The 24,372-nt window shown below is 36.5% G+C and overlaps 1 protein-coding gene across 1 annotated transcript in view; it reads left to right on the top strand.

Moving 5' to 3' along the window:
- LOC105475626 (ankyrin repeat and MYND domain containing 2) overlaps positions 1–24,372 on the top strand; it is a 47,092-nt gene that overhangs the window by 2,133 nt on the left and 20,587 nt on the right. The window contains exons 2-4 of the mRNA XM_011731050.2: positions 7,282–7,346; positions 16,410–16,548; positions 18,833–18,931. Coding sequence (XP_011729352.2) covers positions 7,282–7,346; positions 16,410–16,548; positions 18,833–18,931 — 303 coding nt within the window. The remainder of the gene's footprint in view (positions 1–7,281; positions 7,347–16,409; positions 16,549–18,832; positions 18,932–24,372) is intronic.

The following is a 24,372-nucleotide window of genomic DNA, read 5'->3' as shown; positions in this document are numbered from 1 at the left end:
GAAAGGATTCCTTGGATATATTCTCAGGTGTCCACCAGTATTTATTTCAAAGATTATATAAACCTAAATTAATGGGCATTTATTTTGGTTAGTGCCATGATATTTCTGGGCTCATAGGGTGCATCAAGTTGCATGAGTGCACTGATGCTTTCATCACTTTAATTGGACCATGCCAGTGAGAAAAGAACTGATGTGGACCTAGTATGTGATGCATTCTTGCCAAATGAAGGTCTATGGGACATCACTTGCACTCATAAAGAAAAGTAATGGGAGATATGAGAAAAACAATCACAGCCAGCGTTTATTGACTGTTACTGCAAGCCACACAAAATTTTAAGTACTTTACATATATTAATGCATTTAATTTTGATGAGCTATTTTAAGCTATGGCAGTATGAGAGACAGCATGGGATAGTGGTTAACCATGCAGGTCTGGTTTGAAATTCTAACTCATTTACTGGTAATGTGGCCTTTGGGCAAGTGACTTTTCCTGAGCCTCAAGTACTCTGTGTGAAAAATAGGAATAATAATAATAATAGCCACCTCACAATGTTGTTACAGGGATGAAAGTAGTTAGTATAGTTAAAGCATTTAAAACACTGCTTGTGTTTGTGATAAATATGGTAATCTTCACTTTATAGGCAAGGAAACTGAGGGACTGGGAAGTTAGGAAACAGTGTCAAACAGGTAAGTGGCAGAGAAGAGGTATCACAGGTATCACAGGGCCCATAGGTAATAAATAGGCTGTACTTAAAAACAAACTAAACAAAACATGAAACCAGTGCCATAGCAGTCCATACAATATTCACTTTGAGAGGCCATTTAGTTTTAGCAAAACAACATCTGTCAAGTTAACTCAGTTTTAAATGTTACTGATTTTGTAGTTCTGTGTGCATTAAATTTAAATTTTTGTTTTATAGTTGAAGAAAGGTCATAAGCAAAGTTTATATTTGTGCCGAAGAGAGGCATTTTTTTTAAAGTGGGTGAAGTGAGGAGTTTTTTTTTTTTCTTTCATAGATTTTTCAACTTTGAAAAACTCTAGACTAGACAGTAAGTTCTAGTACTTTGAACTAACAATAACTTTTCAGCAAAGTCTGGCCTGGCATCTTGGCCAATCTGAAATAAACTCGGCAAACATTTAAGTGATTTCCATCTGCCAGCCACTTGCTCTCCAGAAATTACCAGACTGTAAGTGGGGCTTTTTATTTATTAGAATGCCAAGAAGTTCCAGATGAAAATGAAAATCTGTTTCCAACATACCCATTTAAATCATAGTTAATGACAGCATTCATTTAACAATATATAAGAGAAAATTGAACTGTGTTTAACTGGCTTATATTACTTGTAGAGTGACCCATTCTCCTAAGCTTTGATACCTTTTTCATTAATCTCCAAGCAAGCACTATTATGAAATAAATTAAACCTTTTTTAAGGCTATGAGCTAGATAATTTTCCCATTACTTCTCTTATTTAGTACCTGAAATTCCTGGGCTCACTGTTGCTAACAAGAAAGTATTATACTTCCTATTTTTTTTTTTCTTATCTGTGTAAAGGAGCTATGAAACAGGTTTAGATAATAAGGCTTTTTCTTACCAACTTTATTGAGATACAATAAATTGCACATATTACAGGTACACACTTTTTTTTTTTTATCAGTTTTGATTTAAATATACATCTGTGAAACCATCACTAAGATCAACACAATGAACATCTTCATCACCCCCTAAAAAGGCCTTATGCCTCTTTGTGATTTGTCACTACCTTCACCGCTATCTGCAGGCAACCACTAACAGATCTCTGCCTCTGTTGATTAGATTTCTCTGTTCTACAGTTTTATATTGGTGAAATCATACAATAAGTATCCTTTTTTTGAGGGGGGCTGGCTTCTTTCATTCAACAGTATGATTTTCGGGTTCGTATTTATTGTGTATACCAATAGTACGTAGATTATTTTCTTCTTTCATTTCCACTGGAAGGATATACTACTATTTGTGCATCCATTCACATTGATGCCCAATTGTTGTTTCCAATTTGGGACTATTGAAATAAGATCCTATTCTAAGGTCCTGTGTCATTAATAATGCTTCTGGTGTCGTTATGGTTGAGAAACATTCAAGTCTGCTTATAACCAATTATAATACAGCTTTCAGAGAAAAAAATTAACTTAAAATATATGGTTACCATTAGTTGGATGACTGAACAGGTTATGCAGCCTATATGGGCTTCATTATCTTCATTATGTTCATTTTCACAACAACAGCTCTTTTAGCTACTCTCAATTTTATACAGTGCTCCGTAATACTAATTTAAGATCATTTTGTTACAAAGTCTAAAAATAGGTATGAGTAGGAGACCTTTTAGAAACATCACACAAATTCACGATTTCAAAATGCATGTTATACTTAGAGGTCTCCACTTTGTGTGTGTGTGTGTGTGTGTGTGTGTGTGTGTGTCACGGAGTCTCACTCTGTCACCCAGGCTGGAGTATAGTGGTGCACTCTCGGCTCACTGCAACCTCCATCTCCCAGATTCAAGCAATTCTCCTACCTCAGCCTACTGAGTAGCTGGGATTACAGGTGTGTGCCACCACGCCTGGCTAATTTTTGTATTTTTAGTAGAGATGGAGTTTCACTTTTAAAATATATTTACAGCTTTATATCTATGATTATATCAAAATCTATATCCATATGTTCTTGTTTTAAAATTAAGGTACTTTAAACATTTTTATATGATTTTACTTATACGTAAACACTCTAACAACTAACAAAGCCAAATAGATTTCTAAATCCTTACCTCGATTATATATTCCTTAAAATATCCATTTTCATGGATTCCAATAAATAATGATTGCTGTCCAGCTGGGCACAGTGGCTCATGCCTGTAGAGTGACCCCTCTGCACTTTGGGAGGCAGAGGCAGGAGGATCACTTGGACCCAGGAGTTTGCAACCAGCCTGGGTCTCAACATAGTGAGACCCACTGTTATAAAAAAATGTAAAAATTAGCTGGGTGTGGTGGCATGCACCTGTAGTCCTAGCTACTCAAGTGGTTGAGGCAGGAGGATTGCTTGAACCCAGGAGTTCAAGACTGCAGTGAGCTGTGATCATGCCACTGCACTCCAGCTTGGGTGAAGGAGTAAGGCCCTGTATCTATAAAAAATTAAAATAATAATAATGAATAATGATTGAAATCTATACGTGTTTGAATCTCATGGCTGTGTGATGAATTGCCGAAAACAGAATGTTTGTTTCTCCTGTTCTGTTTGTTTTGGCTACATCTGCTTGTCTTTAGTAGAGACCCGTGTTCCCGATCTAGATATTAGAAATGTCACAATGAATTATATTGTGCTGCTCTGAATACAAAATAAAAAGATCTAATAAAGGCTTATATGTGTTCCACAGTTATCCCTCAGATAACTGTGGGATGGATATTATTATCCTTATTTTGTAGGTAAGGAAACAGAGTTTTACAGGTCTTTTTATTTATTTATTTACTTATTTTTTTTGAGACAGAGTCTCGCTCTTGTCACCCAGGCTGGAGTGCAGTGGCGTGATCTTGACTCACTGCAACCTCCGCCTCCTGCGTTCAAGCAATTCTCCTGTCTCACCCTCCTGAGTAGCTGGGACTACAAGCACGTGCCACTACGCCCAGCTAATTTTTGTATTTTTTTTTTCAGTAGAGATGGGGTTTCACCATGTTTGCCAGGCTGTTCTCGAACTCCTGACCTCAGGTGATCCACCTGCCTTGGCTCCCAAAGTGCTGGGATTACAGGCATGAGCCACCACGCCTGGCCAAGTTTTGCAGGTCTTGTTCCATTTTATAGTATTCCTGAAAAAGCTATAATGTAGTAGAAGAGAGAGCAGTAACACTAAGAATATCATTCTTTTTTGAGACAGGGTCTCACTTTGTTGCCTAGGCTGGATTACAGTGGCATGATCATAGCTCACTGCAGCCTCGACCTCCTGGGCTCAAGTAATCCTCCCACCTCAGCCTCCTGAGTAGCTGGGACTACAGGTGCATGCCACCACACCTGGCTAATTTTTTAGAAATTTTTTTGTAGAGATGGGATCTCATTATATTGTCCATGCTGGGAAAATATTATGTACGTAATCTCTTCTCTCCTAAAATGCTTGTTCATCCAGATAAAGTGATCAATTCCACCCTAATGAGGCAGGTTATGCTGTATTTTCTTCTTTGGTTTGAGCAGTTGGAGAAATTCTCTAAAGTGAAATAAATCACTAATTATTACTTTCATTAGTTTAGGTCTGTTGTTTCTTATCTCCAATGAAGGTAAATGTTGGCTCCTTGCACATCCCTTCTTATGATACTCTATCTTCCACCCCCAGTAGTTTGTTAAATCAGATTTAACACATTTATTTCCCAGAATAAAGCAATTAATCTTTTACACTTACTTGTAAAATATTATTTAAGTCTACTATGGACAGTAGGAATGACATAAAGTAAAAATCCTTCTGTGTGAGCCATGTGTTTCACATTTCTATGCTATTCTGGACCTTCTATAATTTCTGACCAATGTCATTACATTGTGAACAGCAAACTGGAAATCAACACAGTCTTTCCTCTTGAAGTGTTTTGCTCATCCATGTTCCAAATCTATTTTTATTCTCTAGAAGCCCAATCTGTTTCAGATTATTTTTCTCATTCCAGTCCCTGCATTTCAAAAGGCTAACCTTAACCTGTTGAGTGGTGCGTGTGTGATTGTGGATGTGTGTACGTGTGTGATATAATAAGAAATATCTATTTGGTCTCTGCCCCTGGCTCCTAACACAGAGCTCCTAAAACCCATATAATCTCCTGAGCAATAGGGGTGCTGGGTGCATCTATTGTTCTAATATTTGGTCTTTGACCCTGCTACCTGACACAGAGTTTCTAATCCCTTGGAATTTCCTGGGCGTTAGAAATGTGTTTTGTTCTAATGAGGTGACTGTTGGATAGCTTCAGGATGGGGGCTGGTCATGAGAAAGTTCAAGCCATGATTAGAAGGTTGAAATTTTCAACTCCACCCCTCCCCCCATCTTTAGGAAAGGGAGAGGAGCTGAAGACTGACTTAATAATAGGTCACGCCTATGTGATCAAGCTTGCATAAATATTATTGAACTACCAGTTGCTGAGAGCTTCCAGATTGCTGAACTCATGGAAGTTCTTGGGAGAATGGGTGCCTGGAAAGAGCATGGAATCTCTGTGCCCCGTGCCACATACCTTGCTCTTTGTCCCTCTTCTATCTGGCTGTTCATCTTTTTCCTTTGTAATATTATTTGCAATTGATGGGTAAATATAAGTAGTGTTTCCCTGAGTTCTGTGAGCTGTCCTAGCAAATTATGGAACATGAGGAGGGGATCATGGGAACCCTGACTTATAGCCAGTCAGAAGTACAGAGGCTTATGATTGGCATCTGAAGTGGGGACAGTCTTGAGGACTGAGCCCTTTACCTATTAGTTGTGACTCTAACTTCAGGTAAACAGTGTTAGAAATGAGTTAAATTATAGGATACCCATTGGTGTCCAGTGGAGAATTGCTTTGTGTATATGGGGGAAACCCCCATATATCTGGTGTCAGAAGTGAAGGATTGAGACTATTGAGTGAGAGTTTAGCAGGAGAGAACAGTTTGTTTTCCATTATATATACATCATCTTTAAAATGTATTGTTCCCTTACAGAGTATATTAACTTAGATTGTTGGCTGTTGGGCAAACATCTTAGAGAATTATCAGCCTGTTCTCTAATGAGAACCAAATGTTTATGGTCTTAATCCCCATTCTACTCTTCACATGTAGTAGGCTTTGACATGCTCATAATCCCTGTAGTATTCTCCTTTTCTTGCAAAAACATCTCCTGGGCGGATAGAAAAAGATAGAAAATAACTTTGGTTCTCCGTGGAGAATGGGATTTGGATGAAGCATCTTCCTCAAGAGAAAGTGGGGTGCAGGGTTTTTTGCTCTGCTTTTATTCTTCTATTAAAGATTTTTGAGAAAGTCTCTGATGAGAAGCCACAGGTATGAATAAGGTTTCATGTAGAACTGGCTTGCATGCTCACACACACAAGAGCTTGGCCCTCTCATAGCCATTCAGCCAGTGATACTAACTGCTTTCAGATGGAATACAGGGTCAGAAAAATGCACTATATATATATATATATTTTATATATGTATATAATATATATATATATATATAATAGCTGCCATCATACTCCAGGGGCATGTAGATCATTCACTTGACGTTTTCCCAACAGAGCTATTTCTCTGTCTATCTAGGAGACATTTCTGTTTCTCCTCTGTTGGTGAGGGGAACTCGGGTGACTTGCTTAAGAAGTGGGTCAGAGAGAAAGAAGCATGCTCATCTTTACTTTGCATTTCATCTTTAACTCTAGAAGGCTAGCAGAGTTTAGCACATTCTCACACTACAAGTCTAAACTTAAAGAGAGGAAATAACCTGGTTGGGAGATTTACCTATTCTTTTATATTCTTTTATAGGAGAGGCTTATCTTAGCCTTTCTCCCTCAGCACATTCAATTTCATTGTTCTCTTCCCAGTAAATCAGAAATTTCTTGGCAAAATGTGTGGCTGACTTGTGCTAATGTTAATAGCAACATTCTCTCCTGCAAGTATGCTTCTGTCATTATGCCTTGTAGAAGACTGGAAAAACCTGCCAACTGTGGCCCAATTATAGCTTCTTTCCAAATTTACAGAGGAGTGACCTTCAGGTTTACATTAGTTGACTTTCGGGGTGGTGAGTACTGATCACAGAGCACTTTTATATAGTACTAGACATTAAAGATATGTTTCACCTAAGTATTTCCAAACCAAGCATTCTATTATAAATATGCCATCAATTCACCAGATGTGGTGCTGACAAATTATATAAATACTGACTGCATTTTGAATTCCAAGTATTACATTGACTGGAATTTAAGCTTCAGATGGTGATTTGGATTAGATGCCCTTTAAGATTTTTTTCAGTATTAAATCTTATGCTTTGTGGTTATTGTATTACTGCCAAAAGGAAAATGTGGCCAATGTAATATACTTTAAGGTCAGTGAAAATAAAAACAAGATGAAGCTATTTTTAGTTTCTGTAAATCTATTCTACTGGACAATTAATTTGTAAAATAAATAGTTTGTGATTGGATGTTTCATTTCTTAGCAACCTACACTGACTAGACTTACTTTTACAGGTAACTCCTTAAAGTTTATTTCCTTGATGTTAGATTTTTCTCTTATTCTAGTGATAAATAACCTTACTTTTCTTTTCTTTTTTTTTTTCAAGGTACTGTCCAAGAAGCTGGAACATTATTATCCAGCAAGAATGTTCGTGTCAACTGTTTGGATGAGGTAAGATTTTGGAAGTTTAATAAAGGATTTTACTTCCTAAAAGGAGAGATAATATATCAGTTTTTTTTTTTTTGAGATGGACTTTTGCTCTTTCGCCCAGGCTGGAGTGCAGTGGCACAATCTCGGCTCACTGCAACCTCCGCCTTCCGCTTTCAAGTGATTCTCCTGCCTCAGCCGCCTGAGTAGCTGGGATTACAGGCACCCACCACCACTCCCAGCTAATTTTTGTATTTTTAGTAGAGATGGGGTTTCACTATGTTGACCTGGCTGGCCTCAAACACTGACCTCATGATCCTCCTACCTTGGCCTCCCAAAGTGCTGGGATTACAGGCATGAGCTACTGCACCCAGCCTTCAAATTTGTTAATGCAAGTTTTTTTTTCTAGCATTTTTGCTCATATTATCCTAATAATTCCTAAACTAAATGTAAGCAAATAGGTCACAAAAGACAAATAAGCATGTAAAAGTAGTTTAGTCTTATTAATAATCAAATAAGTGCAAATAAAGTCAAAATCATATTATTTCTTGTCAAGCATGGGGAAAAATGGACTTTTAAATGCTAATGGTTAAGTGTAAATTGATATACTATTCTGTAGAAACTTTTGGAATATGTATCAATTTTAACTGAGTATATTATTTGATCCAGCAACTTCACTTCTAGGGAAAGTTAAGTGAATGTAAACTCAATTTCCTAGGATAGTGGCTTCTAAAATAAGTTTTGGAAATGATGGTAACATCTGAGCATTACAGTAGCCATTGGCCATGTGTGACCATTAAACACTTCAAATAAGGAAAGTTTGACTGAGGAACTGGATATTTAGATTCCTTCATGTCTTTCAGTTATTAGCAGCTTTATGGAGGTATAATTAATATACAATAAGCTATACATATTTAAGGTACAAAATTTGTTAATCTTTGACATATGTATATACCTGTAAAACCATCACTATAATCAAGATAATGAAGATATCCATCACCTCAAAGGTTTCCTCATACCCCTTTGTAATCTCTCCTTCCTGCCCTTCCCCACCCACTCCTGCAGAAAGCATTAATTTGCTTTTAGTCACAATATATTAGTTTGCATTTCCAAGAATTTCGTATGAATGAAATCACACAATAGGTACTCTTTTTTTTAATCTAGCGTCTTTTATTTAGCATAGAGATTCACCTGTGCTGTAGCATATCTTATTCCTTTTTCTTGCTGAGTAATTTTTTTTATTGTCTGTGTATACCATAGTCTTTTTATCCATTCAACGGCTGATAGAGTTTTGGGATGTTTCCCGTTTGGGGACTATTACCGTAAAGCTTCTATGAACATTTATATACAAATGTTGGGATGGACATATGTTTTTATTTCTTTTGAATGATTTATCTCCTCTTTATGGGTTGTATGTTTTTATTCTTTCCATGTTTGATTGTTTTTTATTGGGTGCTAGACATTGTAAATTTTACCTTATTGGGTGCTGTATGATTCTGTATTTTGATAAATACTCCTGAGCTTTTTTTCATGAACACAGTTAAGTTACTCGGAAGCAGTTGGATTATTTCAGTTCTAGTTTTTCATGTTTGTTAGGTGGAACTAGCAAAATGCTCAGTGAAGGATTTTTTTCCTGGTGTTGAGCTAAGGTACTTCCTTGTCCTCTATGCAATGTTCTCAGATGCTCGAGGTTTTTCAGCCTGGCTGGTCGAACAGGCACTCTTCCTGGCCCTGTGTGAGCTCTGGATGCTGTTCCTTGTAATGCTGTCAGCTAGTTCTTTGCCCAGGCTTGGGTAGTTTCCACATATGCATGTGTTGATCAGTACTCCAGCCAAACACTCTGAAGAAACCCTCTGCAGATCTTTAGAATTCTCTTTCTGTGCAGCTCTCTTCTCTCTTTTACTCTTCCTGGGAACTTAAATCAACCTGGTTACCCTGGATGCTCAACTCCATTGCCTCAATGTAGTCTGCCAGGCTCAGTCTGGCTGACCTCTCCATATACTGTAACCTAGAAACCCTCTTAAGGTGATAAGCTAGGCAATTGTAGGAGCCAATTCAGTTGCTCTCCCTTTCTCAGGGATCACGTGTTTTATTGCCTAACCGACAGTGTCTTGCAAATTGTTACGTCATCTGTTTTTCTGTTACTCTGGGAAGACGATAACTCTGGTTTTCATTACTAATCTTGGCTAGAAGTACCAGTTTCTAATTTTGTTTAATTTTAATTAATTAGAAGTTAAATTTTAATACCCATATGTGGCTAGTTGCGACTATATTATATAGCACAGTCTAGTGCTAAAAAGTTCATTGAACTTCAATTTCTCATGCAGAAGGGAAAGGGGTTCTGTTAACTCTTTACCCACACATGGGTAGCAAAATTAATATCAGACAAAATAAAGTTTAAAGCAAAAAATAATTATATGGACATTCTGTCTTATATGTTAAATTAATCATCCACCAAGAACATAAAAGCCTTAAACCTTTTCTTATAAACTTATCAACTGTAAGCATTGAAGTTCATAAAGAAAAAAATGATGGTGATCCAAGAAGAAATCTGTAAGACCGCAATAGCACCTTTTAGAAACTAACGGATTAAATAGAAAAAAAGTAACGTAGGATGTAGAAAATTTGGATAACCCAATTAACAGCACATGGACTGTATATTAGCAGAAAAAAATAGTATATCTTCTTCTTTACATGTAACATTGATAAAAATTAATCCATGTATTATACTATTTTATAAAGGAAATTGTAGCTTATTTCAGACAGCTTTGCTAAATGTACTATAATACATTTGAAAAGAAACAAAAATATAATCCAAATAATGAAGCACATATCTTGGAATTTGTATTTTTGACTCAAAATAATTCTTAGGTTAGTGAAGATAAAGAAATAAAAATTGCCGACTGTTTACACCTGAAAATACAACATTTATCAAAAGCTTTGTTTGCTGGCCAAAGTGATACTAAAAAGAAATTTTGTAGTGTTTATCATTGCACTTGTAATCTTCGTGGTGTTCTGAGCTTTCAATTCATGAAATTATTTAAAAAGTAAGTATACTAAGAAAAATAGAAATGATTTAAAAAAAAGAGAAATAAATTGTAAAGCAAATAAACATAAGCAACAATATAAAAATAGATAAACTGGAAATAATCAAAATTAAAAACTATTGTGTTTCAAAGCATATCACTGAGAAAGCGAAAAGACAATCTATAAAATGGGACAAAAATTTTACAAATTGTGTCTGATAAGGGACTTGTAACTAGAAAATATTAAGAACTTCTACAACTCAATAATAAAACAATATATAACTCAATTTAAAAATGAGCCAAGGATCTAGATAGATATTGCTCCAAAGAAGATATATAAATGATCAATACATAATGAAAAGAGGCTCAACATCATTAACCATCAGGGAAATGCAAATAAAAAGTACAGTGAAATACCACTTCATATCCACCAGGATAGCTATAATCAAAAAGGTGGGATAGCAGGTATTAGCGAGGATGTAAAGAAATTGGAGCCCTCATACATTGCTGGTGGGAATGTAAAATTGTGTAGCCACTTTGGAAAATAGTCTCTAAGTTCCTCACATGATTAAACATGGAGTTACCATATGACCCAGAAATCCCACATACATACTTAAGAGAAATGAAAACATATATCCACACAAAATTTTGCATATGCAAATGCATGTTTATAACAACATTATTCATAATAGCCAAAGGTAGATACAACCCAAATGTTCAACTGATGAATACATCAACAAAATGTAGTATAATCCTACAATGGGTATTATTCAGTTACAAAGATGAAAGAAATTCTGATATTTGCTACAATGTGCGTGAACCTTGAAAACATTAATGCTAAGTGAAAGAAGTCACTCACAAAAGACTGCATATTTTAGGGTTCCATTTATACAAAATACCAAAAATAGGCAAATTCATAGGGACAGAAAGTAAATTAGTGGATGACTAGGGCTGAGTAAGGGAGTGGGGTGAAGTGGGAAATGACTGCTAATGGGTATGGAGTTTCTTTCAGGGATTATGAAAATATTCAAAAATTGATTGTGGTGATGGCTGCACAACTCTGTGAGTATATTAAACCCATTTATTTGTACAAATTAATTGAGTAAATTGTATTCTGTATGAATTGTATCTCAATAAAACAGGAAATAAAAAACAGTAAAAATTATCAACTTAAAACCAAAATATAGATACAGCTTGGGAAGTACAAGAAAGAAAACAATATGTATAAACAGTAAGGAGGAAGGAAGGAAAGGAGAAAGGGAGGGAGAGAGGAAGGAAGGAAAGATGGGTGGAAGGAAATGAGAAAGGGAAGGAGGGAGGGAGGGAGAAAGAAAAACATAACTACAATTATAAAGAAGATTGTCATAACTTTTTTATTAAGCCAACACATTTGGAAACCCATATGATCTTTGTAGAAAATTAAAATGGATATATTCATCTCATACAGAAGTAGAAAAACTGGGCCCCGCGCAATGGCTCACGCCTATGATCCCAGCACTTTGGGAGGCCGAGGTGGGTGGATCACCTGAGGTCAGGAGTTGGAGACCAGCCTGGCCAACATGGTGAAACCCCTTCTCTACTAAAAATACAAAAAATTGGCCAGGCGTAGTGGCGGGCGCCTGTACTCCTAACTACTTGGGAGGCTGAGGCAGGAGAATTGCTTGAACCCCGGAGGCGGAGGTTGCAGTGCGCTGAGATCGCACCATTGCACTCCAGCCTGAGTGACAGAGTGAGACTGTCAAAAAAAAAAAAGGTAGAAAAACTGGAATAATCAATAATTGAGGAAAATTTGTATAAATATTTTTAAATCTCCTACCGCCTTCAAAAGCTGCAAACCAGAGTAAGCTTTACCAAACTCTAAGGACCTGTTAATTCTCATTTTACACTAATTATACCATTAGTTTAGAAAAAGATGGGAAGATATTCATTTATTTGATAAGGCTAGCATAATGCTGATGCCAAATAGTAAGAAGTTCCACAAAACTATGGACCCGGGTCACTTTATAAATACAGAGGCAAAAATTCTAAAAATGTTAGCAGGTTGATGCAGCCATCTATTAAAAGGATTATAAGACATGATAGCCAAGTAAGGTTTTTCCAAGAATGTTACGATAGTTCAGTTTTAGAAAACCTTTCAGTGTAATTCACTATATTACAGAATAGAACAGAAACAAATAGGATCATCTCAACAGATGCTAAAATGTATATTATAAGATATAATAACCTTTGATGGTATAAACTAACAAATTAGGATAGAATGACTCTTCTGTAACCCAATAGAAGATTTGCAGAAACCTTCCACAAACTTTAGCATCATACTTAATATTCAAATAGAAGTACCAGAATCAAGACAAGAAACTTCCTGCGTGTTCCTGAAGATTGAGTGGGCTGCAGACAGACTTGGCCCCTGTGATCATCCTTGAACACAGCACAGAGTTTTTTGCACTTTCATTCCCTTTCCCTGGAGCATTCTTCCAGTAGTTATTTGCATTCCTAGCCTCCCTGACTTCTTTCAGGGCTTTGTTCAAGTGCCACCTTTTCAGAGGGACATTCCTGGAATGTCCTCTTTAAAATAATAGTCTTCGCTTTCCCTCTGGCACTGCTCCCCTTTACTTAATGTTATTTTCTTCTAGCACTTGTATCACTATCCATCTAGTCACCTGTACTGTAAATCCCAGGGGCTTAGACTGTGGGAGTCATGAAGTTTGCTTATTGCTACCTCCAATGTATAGATCAGTGCCTGACATATATTAAGCACTCATTAAATATTTGCTGAATGGATGCTGCATTTAATGACAGAATTCCAGTGTAATAGCCTAATGTTGATTAATTCTTTGACTTAAGAATTATGGGAGAGGAACTTTATATTTAAGGTGATTGTATCTAAAGAATTATAGAAGCTCGTTTCTCATGCAGTTCAGTTAAGCAGACTACCTGCAAGGTTATCTTTGGGAAATGACAAGGACGTGAGGATTTTTACTCTTGCATATCATTGAATCAGAGATGCCATCGATTAAAAAGTCATCTAGATATTTTTTAAATGAGGGGAGTGGAAACTGATGGTAATTTGTGAGACTTTAGTAAAGTGACAATTCTGGAGATTTTAAATATAAAAGTGAGATGCATCTTAGAATTGATGAATTACAGTATGATAACATTTTATGAAATCTTATCACTACCTTTCTAGTTTGAGGTGGACATTTATTTTAATATTCTGTCTGATGCTAAGTTATTTCATCTTTACAACTGTAATATAACATTTTAAATTAAGTTGCATCATGTATTTTGAACATGGGAATATTCTCTTCTACTTCTAGTAGATAAGCAGTATTGTTTCAAATTATTTCCTTTTCTGGATATTTACACTGAAATACTATAAAAACACTAGAATAAATAGAAAATTTATAGCATGGTGGGTTTATATCTCTATGGAGCATCAAAATTTATTAATATTACTTCTTTTCTCTTTGCCCATGGAAAAGTTTTTATAAACAACGTGGTACTAGAACCAAGATAATGCATAGTAATCATTGCAGTCAAAATTTATAATTTTCCTTCGCACTGTTCTAAATTCTCATAACACAAAATTGAACTAAGATAGGAAAGTATATGTGATATCCACTTCTTTGAAAAATAAGTGTAAATTTGTTACTTATCAGTAGTTTTTTTTTTTTTTTTTTTTAAATACCCAGGACCATCTACCACAGCACTGAAATTTGATATGGGAAAATCATATACTGAATTATAAACATGACAAAAGGAGCAGGTTCGGAGATTGCACAGCAGATGCTATGATTGGGATATTTACCTTTTTTTTTTTTTTTGGAGACAGAGTCTCGCTCTGTCACCCAGGCTGGAGTGCAGTGGTGCCATCTTGGCTCACTGCAACCTCCACCTCCCTGGTTCAAGTGATCCTCCTTCTCCAGCTTCCTGAGTAGTTGGGACTACAGGTGCCCACCACCACACCTGGCTAATTTTTGTATTTTTAGTAGAGACAGGGTTTCACCATGTTGGCCAGGCTAGTCTTGAACTCCTGACCTCAAGTGATCCCCCAACCTTTGCCTACCAAAGTGCTGGGATTACAGGTGTGAGCCACCTTGCCCGGCCGATATTTACCTTTCTGGAAAGAAACTTCTCTCATTGGGTTGCTCTAAAAACCACTTCCAGCTAAGGTGACAGCTGGTGAACAAAAAACAACAAGTGAGAAAGAGAAAAGAGACAGGACTTTTTTTTTTTTTTTTTAAATGAGAGGAAAGGGAGTAGTAGGAGACAGGTAAATGGGCAGAATTGATTAACACAGATGACAGTGAAAACACAAACACAAGAAAATAAAGACAGTTGGTGATGTGAGATTCAAAAGCGTTGCATATCTCTTTTGCTCTTAAGCAGATCATCACATTCTGTTGAAAGCTTTGTGTTTTGTTTTGTTTTGTTTTTTAAACTATAGGTCAGTTCTATAGTCTGGGGATTATTCATTCTCAGAGCTAGATAACCTCTTGTTGTAGGATTGGATTGCTGGGTGATTGACTGCCCACCTGTTCTGGATAAACAGAAAAAACTAACTCCATGGTGAAGTCTGGTCCTAAAATCTGCAAAAGAAACAGCTGTTTGCTTCTTTGTGGTGGCCTTTCTGATGGTCCTGTGTCCTTCCCCTACCACCCCTCAGGCTACACACTAGCTTCTTATGGACAGATTCTATCATCCTTTAGGAGATATCACCCAAGTCATGCTCGCGATATGGTTTTGCCTTATTGAAAAGCTAAAGGCCATGCAGTCCATTCCTACTCCCTTAAAGCACTCCATTGGCTGCCTCTGTACAACGAGATTTACCCATACCCACCCACCCACTCCCAGCATGCTAACATTCCATCTCTGTAGAGACTCCTAGCTAAGGGAGTCTTCAAAGTTATCATCTGCTTATCATTTTTCCGTTCTTACTCTCAAGCAATGTCCATGGCTTCCATGGAGTTTTCTCTTTTGCAATGAAAGGTCCCAGCCTCTCTATCATTCTCGTCTCCACAACCCTCTGAACATAGTGTGTACTGCATTAACAAGATGATGGCTTATGTTCATAATAATAATTTGGAAGCATCAAGAATAATTCACATTATGTTAGCATTCTAAGCTTCACTAAGGTAACGGATTATATGTTTTACAGAGCTTTTCACCCAAAACAACTTTGCTGTTTTGGTACTTACAGCGTTTCGCCTACATTACTGAGAAAATTCACTCACAGTAACAGCTCATCCATGAATCTACCAAATAATAGTAGTAGCTAGTACGTAAAAGGTTGGATGTTTCGTTGAATATGCACAAAGCATATGGAGACCAAACAGTGTAGCCTAGCGTAAATACTACCAACCATTTCTCCATATATGTACAATCACATATAATCAAATCATATGTATGATCAAAATACACGTGTGATTTGACCAGTGTAGCCTAAATACTACCAACCATTTCTCCATATTTATACAATCACATATAATCAAATCATATGTATAATCAAAATATGTGTGTGATTTAGGGAATCATGGTTTTAAAAAATGATACCACTGTAATACGCATTTCCTGCACCTTTTCTCGTTGACAATAATTTGTGAAAAATGTTCCATTCTGTACATACAGATGAAGTCATTCATTTAAATATCCCATGTTATGCATATGCCATACTTTATTCAACTTTCCTCTTGAGAGGCACTGTTTGAGATTTTTCTTCTTTTTAAAAAATGTGTTTGTATCTGTTTGTTCATTTGCTTTCTGAGAAAGTAAGTATGTTTGGAAAATTTGGGTTTCAGTCCCTCCCACCACTATTAGTCATGTGAGGTTGAGCAAGTCCTCTCTGAATCTGTTTGCTAATCTGTAAAAACATCTCCAGTAATAAAACCATCTCTTCCTCAGAAGTTTATGGAAGATCCAAATGTGGAAGTAAATATACAAATACATATTATAAAGATCATTTTAATTAATTCATATTCATTTTATATTTCTAATTGCAGAAATTGTTCATAGGTACAGAAAAAACAGTAAAATTAATACTTTTTCCCTCTTTCTATTAAAGAATGGAATGACTCCTCTAATGCATGCAGCATATAAAGGAAAACTTGATATGTGCAAATTACTACTGCGACATGGAGCCGATGTAAATTGCCATCAGCATGAACATGGATACACAGCCCTAATGTTTGCTGCACTTTCTGGTGAAGTTTTAGTATTTATAAATATTAGTTACCTATACAAACTTGTTATAAGTACATATATACTAGAAGATTAAATGCATTTTGATTTTATTAATTTTATGATCAAGTTTTATGGAAAGGAATGATGGCGATTGGTTTTTGAAAAGCTATAATGCAGGAAATAAATTATATAATTAATTTGGTGATCTGTTTCTTTTGTTATTTAAATCAATTGATTCTTTATGTGGACAACATTTTGATGGAATTGAGGAACTGGATCTGTTTTTCTTTCAAGTTACCGCCTTTGATATTCTATATCTTTATATTTTCAAGTGATATGAAAATTTCTTTGTTCTCTTGAACAAACAGTCGCTGTGATAGAGCTATCTGTTTGCCTCACTGGCACTTATGTGCTAAATATGATGATCCATTTAGAAACTTACTTGGATTTGTATTGTTTATTATTTGCTGAATAAGGACAATTTAGAAACACTGTCTAAAATTAAGTGGGGTTATCTGTAATTGGTGTAGCTCTTTGAAAAATACAGAAGTAATATAATATCCTTGTACTTTGAAGATAATAATCTATATTTTCATAATCCTGGAATCCAGAAGCGTTTCTAAGCACTGTATAAACCACAGAATCCAAAAAGAACAATATTGATAAAAATTTAACATTTTCATTTGTAGGATATACCATAAATAGAGTTAAAATACAAACGAAAAACTAAAAATATTTATTATATACCTTAAAGGATTATATTGTTAAATATAAGAAGTTCTTTTAGCTGGGCACAGTGACGCACACCTGTAATCCCAGCACTTTGGGAGGCCAAGGGAGGCCGATTACTTGAGCCCAGGAGTTCGAGAACATCCTAGGCAACATGGTGAGACCTTGTCTCTACCAAAAATACAAATATTAGTCAGGCACGGTGGTGCACGTCTGTGGTCCCAGCTACTCAGGAGGCTGAGGAGGAGGATTTTTGAGCCTGGGAGGCAGAGGTTGCAGTGAGCCGAGATCATGCCCTGGCACTCCAGCCTGGGTGACAGAGTGAGACTCTGTCTCAAAAAAAAAAAAAAAAAAAAAGTTATTATAAATCAATTATAAAAAGAAAAATACTGCAGTAGAAAATTGGATGGAAAACTTGGCTGGGCATGGTGGCTCACGCCTGTGATCCCAGCACTTTGGGAGACCAAGGCGGGCGGATCACGAGGTCAGGAGATCTAGACCTTCCTGGCTAACACGGTGAAACCCCGTCTCGACTAAAAGTACAAAAAATTAGCTGGGCATCATGGCGGGCGCCTGTAGTCCCAGCTACTCCAGAGGCTGAGGCAGGAGAATGGCCTGAACCCGGGAGGCGGAGCTTGCAGTGAGCCGTGACCGCACCACTGCACTCCAGCCTGGGCAACAGAGCGAGACTCAGCCTCAAAAAAAAAAAAAAGAAAATTGGATGGAAAACAAAAGAAATACAACTGGCTGATCAAAATATAAAACATTTTGCACAGTAATCAAATAAGTGCAAATTAGAACAATAAATTTTATTTTTTAGCTTACTATACTGGCAAATGTTAAGAAAGAGCTATAATGCTCAGGAACTTCTTTACACTATTTTGGGGAGTGCATGTCAGTCCAACCTTGCTGGATGGCAGCCTGGCAAAATGCATTCAAAATATGCATAACCTTTGATCTGGCAATATTTCCCAGGAGCTGTTCCTAAGCAAATCATAATTCAAACTTGTGAGAATGAATGGAAAATACTTTTCACCGAGTATAGTTCATAATAGCAAAATACCCATAATGACTACTTTAGTAGAAGAATGTGAATAGAATAGCATGTGTATGTTTAGATAGAAAAAAGGTGTAGAAAGATAGATACCCCAGTGGTTAATAGTTATTCCAGAGCCTGTAAGTGTGAGGAATGGGATGGGTTAGCTGATATTAAAGGGGAGCCCTATTCATTTTATCTCTTTTTTAAAACTGTTTTTGTATGTGTATTTTGATTTTATTCTAAGCGTTACCTCTAGGAAAACATATTTCATTTTGTTTAAAAAAGCGATATTCAATTCCATACTGCTTTTGCATTGCTTGATTTGTTTTCCAGAAAATAAGGTTAATTTCCAAGTAGGTTCTATAGCATTTTATTCTTTACTGTAGTTATGATTCATGTTTTAAAAGAATGAAAATATCCACATGACCGAAACCTAAAATGAACTGGGGGAAGAAAAGGTATAAAGAGTTTAGAAAAGGGATGTTTAAATTGTGTCCTCCTTAACATTAACAAATATGTTTCCTTTAAAACTCTAGGTAATAAAGACATCACGTGGGTAATGTTGGAAGCTGGTGCTGAGACAGATGTTGTCAACTCTGTGGGAAGAACAGCAGCTCAGATGGCAGCCTTTGTGGGTGAGATTTTGCTGCAGTTTTACATTAGATTATACCCAAAATTTCCCTTGTGGAAAAAAAACCACTTTGCTTCTCTTGGTGGAAATATTATCATGTTGCTTTAAAAAACATAAGTATTTACAGTCCACTGTAACTTAATGAAATACCTAGTGACTCTGGAGAAAAACGGCTATTTCGAATTTCCAGTTTTTGGAATACAAAGAGTAGTGGGGCCATTTTAATTGCTCACAAATGCTTATAACGTGTATATTTATGTCTCTAATGAAAGTAGCTAACCCTACTGTTTAAGAATATGAAGAGTGAAGTCAGTAATCTCAAGTTAAATTTTGGCTGTGCCACGTGATAGCAAAGTACTTAATAATTCTGACCTTCACTTTCCTCATGGTAAAATGTTACTAGGTTATTGTGAGGATTAAAAGAGGTGATAGACTTGAGCTTTCCATGTAACACTAAATAAATGGTATTAGTGTTGTTAATAATTATTACAACAATGATGTAACTCTTAGGAAAGAGTACTTGATAATAATATACAACTACTTCATTATCATTCTCATCAACCACAGACATTTGTTTTGTGTGCCCAATAATTTTTGGCGTGTTAATCCTATTACTTGACATAATGTAAGGAGAGAGTGGGAGTGAATTCTTGTTCTTTGGTATTGTGACGCCATTGAATTGGTGGTGAAGAGACTCCACTGAGAGAAAAGCAAAGATAGCAACGTCTGATTTATTGGGAGTGCAGTAAGTGGCCTTGTAGGGACTAATAATTCATTAAACAAATAATGTTCACAACCTATAAAGCAAGCATCACTGTAGGTGTCTTGGTTATAGTGATAAGACAGGCTGTTCATACTTTCATGGCACTTAAAGGATAATAGCAATGACAAATGGTGCGAAAATATATACTCCAAGGTAGAACTTCAGAGCTCCATAAAAATACCTAGAAGAGGAGGATCTATCCCATTCAAGGGGGTTTTGAGAGAAGTCAAGTTCAGATACAGTGGAAATTAGGTATGGAGGATGGTAACTGAATATTATGTTAAATTTTATTATAATATTTTCTTGAAACTACTAATAGAAGCTGCCATTGATTAAGCCAGACACTCAGTTGCCTTATGACAGCTTTTTCTGTTAGAAGAAATATCCTTATTTTAATTTCAGAAGGACTTGAGAAAGGTGTGGCCTTGTGTAAGCTTCAGAGAAATATTTTAACTCCCATACGTACAGGCCCCAAGTTGCCCCCATCTCAGTTCTAAGCTAATTTTGAGGGTATAACTGCAGGGGGAAAGAGCACTACAGTAGGAATCTGGAGACTTGAACTTGAGTTCATGTGTGCTGATGATTAGTTATAGGATCATGGGCAAATTCCTTTACCTCCATAGGCCTCAGTTTTCTGATCTGTATGCAAAGAAGCAGGGGAATTACGTGATCTCTGAAGTTCTATTTAACTGTACAAGTTTTCTTTATATCCACAATGTAACAAAATATTGCTCAGATAGAGGTAAAATAATTATCCCAAGATCACAGGTCTGGAAATGGAGGAGTCTCTTCTTTCAGGCATTAATACAATGCTCCTTTCTTTTTCTTAACACTACAATACTAACAAAATTTTTACTACGGTAAAAATTGTTTGCAATCCTATCCTAACATAAGAGTAATGTTTTCATTCCTTTTTAATCTATTTAATTTCACAGACAGAAAATTACATTGCACCCTTCCAGTTGTTACTGTATTTTCCAAATAATTAGCCTTTAAAAAGGATCATTCTCCCCTTTTTGTTTCCTTCAAGTGGATCAGTATGTATACATGTGTACATACATACATAAGATTTTTGTCATTTTTTTAAAATGCCATCCATCACACAGCAGATATTCCTTGTAACTTGTTTTCTTCACTTAGTAATATATCATGGAAGTTCCTCCCATCTCAGTAGGCATAATTCATTTCCTTCAACAGCTACGTGATATTCCATGATACAGATGTTCCACAGTTCAGTAAGCTCTCCCTTATTGACCAATTTTACAGGTTTTTAACCACTTTTCCACAAATAATGTAATAATCATCCTTGATTTTCTATTTTTTATAAGTTAGTGTTTGAATATTTTTTACATGTTAGAACTTTAGTATCTCTAAAGTATTTCCTAGAAGTAAAATTGCTGAGACAGAGGATATAGACTTTTTATTTTATTTTTTATTTTTTTGAGATGGAGTCTCGCTGTGTCACCTAGGCTGGGGTGCAGTGGCGCGATCTCAGCTCACTGCAAGCTCTGCCTCCTGGGTTCACGCCATTCTCCTGCCTCAGCCTCCGAGTAGCTGGGACTACAGGCGCTCGCCACCACGCCCGACTAGTTTTTTGTATTTTTAGTAGAGACGGGGTTTCACCATGTTAGCCAGGGATGGTCTCGATCTCCTGACCTCGTGATCCGCCCGCCTCGGCCTCCCAAAGTGCTGGGATTACAGGCTTGAGCCACCGCACCCGGCCGACTTTTTATTTTTTTATTTATTTACTTATTTATTTATTTTTGAGACAGAGTCTTGCCCTGTCGCCCATGCTGGAGTGTGGTGGCGCAACCTCGGCTCACTGCAACCTCGGCCTCCCAGGTTCAAGTGATTCTCCTGCCTCAGCCTCCCAACTAGCTGGAATTACAGGCATGCGCCACCACACATAGCTAATTTTTTTTTGTATTTTTAGTAGAGACAGGGTTTCACCACGTGGTCAGGCTGGTCTCGAACTCCTGACCTCGTGATCTGCCTACCTTGGCCTCCCAAAGTGCTGGGATTATAGCCACCATGCCCGGCCTAGAGTTTTAATTTTAATGTAAGTCTAGATTCCTTTCCAAAAGGGCATAGTAATTCACAGTAATGTCCTCACCAGAGCTGGGTATTATCATTCTTTCATTTTTTCCAGTCGGATAGTTAAAAAGATGGTACGTATTTTCCCCTCATTATTCATGAAATTAAGCACTTCTGTTGTTGGTAGTTTGTATTTTCACTTTTGTGGATTACCCACTTATACTTTTTTTTCATTTTTTTGTGGGGGGATGCCCTTTGTTATTGCTTTGAGGAGCTTTATGCATACAAATCCATTATCTAACAAATGTGTTTCAAATATTTTATGGCAGTCCTCCTCCTCCTCCTCCCCCTCCTTCTTTTTTGTTCCTTTTCCTCTTCCTCCTCCTCTTCCTCCTCCTCTTCTTCTTCCTTCTTTCTTCTTCTTTTTTAACTTTATGGAGACCTTTGCCATAGGAAATTTATTTATTTATTTATTTATTTAATTTATTTTTTTTTTTTTTGAGATGGAGTCTCACTCTGTCACCCAGGCTGGAGTGCAGTGGTGTAATCTCGGCTCACTGCAACCTCCACCTCCTGGGTTCAAGCGATTCTCCTGCCTCAGCCTCCCATGTAGCTGGGACTATAGGTATGTGCCACCACACCCAGCTAATTTTTGTATTTTTCATAGAGCTGGGGTTTCGCCATGTTGGCCAGGCTGGTCTCGAACGCCTGACCTCAGGTCCTTCCCAAAGTCCTAGGATTACAGGCACGAACCACTGTGCCCATCAGGAAATTTACTTTTAAGTGGTCATATTTTTTCTTTTATAGCTTCTGTGTTTCTTGTTTTGCTAAAAGTGGGCCTCTTGACCAGAAGTTATATAAGTATTCTCCTAAATATCCTTCAGTTATTTTTTATGATTTTTTTGGTACCTCTAGAATTTGTTTAGAGTTCATTTCTCCCCAGATATATAGCTAATTGTGATGGTACCATTTATTACACCAGCTAACATTATCCTACTGAATTGAAATACCACCTTTGTGGTAAGTTAAATTATATTTTACTAAATGATTATATAATTATTTGCAGAGAATTAACATTTGTATGATGCTAGGACTTTCCATCCAGTTACACAGTATGCCTTTACGTTTCTTTTAGGGGAGGGGACTGACTTTTGGTCTTTGGATAATATTTAATAGGTTCCTTCATCTCAATCCTTTCTTTCAAAATTTATTTCTTAGTAATTTGTGGTTACTGTTCATATGGTAAGAATTTGCACTACCACCTCCACACTCAATCCCTTCCAGCTGGTTATGGATAATAAAGAGAAAAGTTATTGATTTCTGTTTTTTTTTCCTTATTTTTATTACAGTTTAATGGATTTTATAGCTATTATATTTTATCTTGTTTTCTATTTGAATTTGCTTTGGGCTTCAAAGTTAGAAAAAGTAATAGTGATAATTGACATGTCTTTTTCCTGTTTTTAATGAAAATATTTTTAGCTTTTCACTTTTAATTTGATATTGCTATTGGTTTTATCATTGTATCATGTCACTCTTTTTCTTGTTGAATTCTTTTAGTTCTACTTTTACTGATATTACAGCTATTCCTAATTCCTTTTTTTGTCAATAAGCTGTTTGCTCATCTGTTATTTTCAATCTTTATCATTTCATTTTAAGTAGTATAACTTACAAATGTATAGATGGGTTCTGTTTTATAACCCAAAATGATAGTTTCCCTCTCCTAACAGGTATTTAGCTTATGTATATTTAATGTAATTACTGATATATGTGGTTGCATTCCTCCTCTTTGACCTCATTTTTACTCCTTATTTTACTTGACATTGTGCATGCGTGTGTGTGGGAGGGGGGGGGGTGCACGCGCGCACACACATGTATTTCCTTAAAGTGATTGGCTGGTCAAAACTGTACAGTACCACATCCCCCATCCCCTAGGCCCCGTATTTACCCATTTAGCAACCTTATAAGATGAAATCCTTATACTTCATTTATTTCTCCACATTCTCTGTTTTTGCCTTGTCAGGCCACAGGTCTTTCCTTTCTGCCTCCTCTGATAACTTCCTCAAAACCTGTGCCATCATACCTGTAGCTGTGGACTTTGCTGAGAGAGTCTAGTATTTTTAGTACCAGCTGTAGTGAGAGTGTCATTGACAGGGTGTTGCTTCTCTTTCAGTAATCCACACCACCAGCTGTATGATTTGCCTGTCATCTATCTTCACCCACTCATATGAACTCCCTCTCTTACTGTCCTCTCTCTCCTCCCCTTTGTCTCTATTTTTGTCTTTAGATCTCTGTTCTCATTTAGATTTTGGTTATAGACCTTTTCAAATGGGTTACGTAGGTTGTATATTCTTTGAAACCCATCATGACAAAACTATTAATACCTTTCTCTCTGAAATGTGAGTCATATTTTGCCTAGCTTTCTGACTCATATCACAGTTCTTTTCTCTGAGACATATAGAAGTTATTCTACAGTTTTCTAAGTTCTGGTTTTGCAAATGAGAATTCAACTTACTTTCCATTGTAAACTTTACATTTCTCATTCTGAAAGAGCGTTTGATTTTCAGCTTATCCTTGAAAATAAAAAATTTGAATAGGATAAGTCTTGTTGTATGTGTGTGTTCCTATGAATCACACTCAGTGAGCCCTGT

The sequence above is a fragment of the Macaca nemestrina genome, chromosome 4 (assembly GCF_043159975.1).
Source record: "Macaca nemestrina isolate mMacNem1 chromosome 4, mMacNem.hap1, whole genome shotgun sequence".
Lineage (NCBI taxonomy): Eukaryota > Metazoa > Chordata > Mammalia > Primates > Cercopithecidae > Macaca > Macaca nemestrina.
Note: the sequence above shows the minus strand (reverse complement) of the source record. Positions and strands in the feature narration are given on the sequence as shown.